Source organism: Contarinia nasturtii, unplaced genomic scaffold (genome assembly GCF_009176525.2).
Source record: "Contarinia nasturtii isolate CC-2019 unplaced genomic scaffold, AAFC_CNas_1.1 Cnas_scaffold_5920, whole genome shotgun sequence".
Classification (NCBI taxonomy): Eukaryota; Metazoa; Arthropoda; class Insecta; order Diptera; family Cecidomyiidae; genus Contarinia; species Contarinia nasturtii.
The window spans coordinates 1-2,178 of record NW_022203187.1 but is presented as its reverse complement, the minus strand read 5'-3'; the positions used below and the strand labels follow the sequence as shown (position 1 = coordinate 2,178).

The window sequence follows — 2,178 nt, the reverse complement described above, 5'->3', positions numbered from 1 at the left end:
GAAATAGGGCAACGACTTTCATTAAGACAATGCAATTCAATTTCACACTCAACAAATCATTAAATGTCACCCAAATCCGTCTGTGCAGTTAAACACATTTTTAGTTTCTTTTTGATTAATTTGGCCACATTCATCTGGATTACAATGTTATTATTGAGCATTCTTTTGACACGAATTCATTTTGATCGTGAAGGAAAGCAAGGCACCCGCTTGAATGTCTGTGTGTATGTTTTGGTGGGCGCGTATAAAAACACCAATTATTTGTTACCAATGGTCAGTTTTGAAATTGATGTGCATTAACCAAGTTAATTGAAGTGTATAGTTCTGTATTCTTTTGTGGATAATGTGAAGCAATTAGCCATTTAGAGTTTGACCAAAAAGTATAGGTGTCTTTTTGAAAAGTATGTTTTCTACAAATCTTTTTATTGCTACGGTGATTTTTTGTGGTCGCATTAGAGCCGATGTGTCACATCTTAAATCATTGGCCGGCTCAATAAGTAACAATCATTTTCGAGGATTTAATGGATATAATTATAATCCGCCATCGCATCAATTACCCAGTCCAGCACCAAATCCACCGACTTCAACATTTCGGCCAGAAATTATCGTTAACAAAGGTATTAAATGGAACACATTTTTTTCTAGTCACGATTCGAACAATGGCATCAATACACAATAAAATTTGCAAAATAGGAAATTCATTTTTCAAGTCAAAACTGACGAATTCAATAGAATTGAACGAAAGAAGATGATGTAGATTTTAATGTTTCCGAAATTTTCTGACATTTTAATTTATCCGTATCCGGGTGATTTTTCAAAAAAAATAAGCTAATAAAGAGCACAATTTGGTTCATTTTTAAACGTCCGAAAAAAATTAATTAGAAAAATCATTGAATCTCGTGATCCAATAAAAAATATTTTAGCAGAGCCATCAAATACATATTTGCCACCATCGACTGAAAGTCCGATAGTGATTCATCCACCAGATGACTTTGTTACAGACGGTTATTTACCGCCATTTCTCGAAGAATTTCCACCTCTGCAAACTGAACCACCGCCCAATTATTTACCACCCGAAACTGTAAGCAACACTTCAAGTTCAATTATGTTGCCATGAAATGGTTGTACAATCAAGCCATCTAATCAAAAACGTAATTTTTAATTCATTTCAGGTACCAGACAATCAATACTTGCCGCCGTCCGATGAAACAAATGAAGGCTATCAATACTCAAAGCCAAAACAATCAAAACATCTACGAAATTCAAATTTATATCTGAATACGCGGTCGAGCCCTTTGCACATATCGGTGAATAATTTGCAGTGTTTGGAAGGGAATGGTGGTTATTTTCAGGCGAACATTGGTGTACAGAGTTTCATTGAAAATTTACCGATAATCGATTTGGACACAATCGATCCACGCTGTCAATTACATTTGGTTGGTGTTCGATTGGTTTTGAGCATAGCAAATACCGATTTTCAACGTTGCGGAATTATTGCATGCGGTGCCAAAGAGCTTTGCGTCAATTTAAGATTTCCACAAATTTTCGGTATGAAATCACTTGATGACAGTTTGCTAACATTGAAGTGTAAGATACAAGAGAGAGTGGTTAGCCGAACTCATGCGTTTAGATTTGGTGTATCGCGAACGGGGTAATTATTTTTTGTTTTACTTTGGAGTTTCAAATAAAATGATTTCGATTTTTTTTCTATGTCAGCCAAGCAAGAAATGCAGCTGTATTTGCCCATGGCGGAACGAAACAACATCTTCGTACCCAGCTTGGATTGTATCGTCAATCGGGTAGTGGATTTACGAAAAGTTTAGATGCCGGTGGCTTTGTTCAATTGGGCGAAGAATTAATGCTTCGAGCTCAAGTAAAAGCTGGCGATGGTAAAAAATTTTTCTTTCGATTTCCAAAAACCGTGTTATTTTAATTAAAAATGTTGCTCTTTGGCTCTATAGGATGGAATGGTAGTAGAGTTGCAGACGTTTCGTTGCAACGACGTGGTTCAAGTGGTGAGATTCTAAATTCGGTGGCATTAATAAAATCAAATGGATGCATAAATCCACAGATGCAATCGGTGTGCTCGGTACCGCCAGTATTCGAACCACCGTTAGGCTATCGTTTTGGTTTTCGTGCGGTCATGTTTCAAGGTATGAAAAGTGGCGATGAAATGAT

The 2,178-nt window shown here is 36.5% G+C and overlaps 1 protein-coding gene across 1 annotated transcript; it reads left to right on the top strand.

Annotated features, from left to right (window-relative positions):
- Window positions 1-6: 6 nt before the first annotated feature.
- On the top strand, window positions 7-2,174 carry LOC116351650 (the record flags this gene model as incomplete). The annotated part of the gene is made up of 5 exons (XM_031783788.1): window positions 7-617; window positions 924-1,081; window positions 1,173-1,651; window positions 1,717-1,889; window positions 1,962-2,174. Coding segments are annotated over exons 1-5 (1,237 nt in total), but the record flags the coding sequence as incomplete, so codon positions are not given.
- Between the last annotated feature and the right edge of the window lie 4 nt (window positions 2,175-2,178).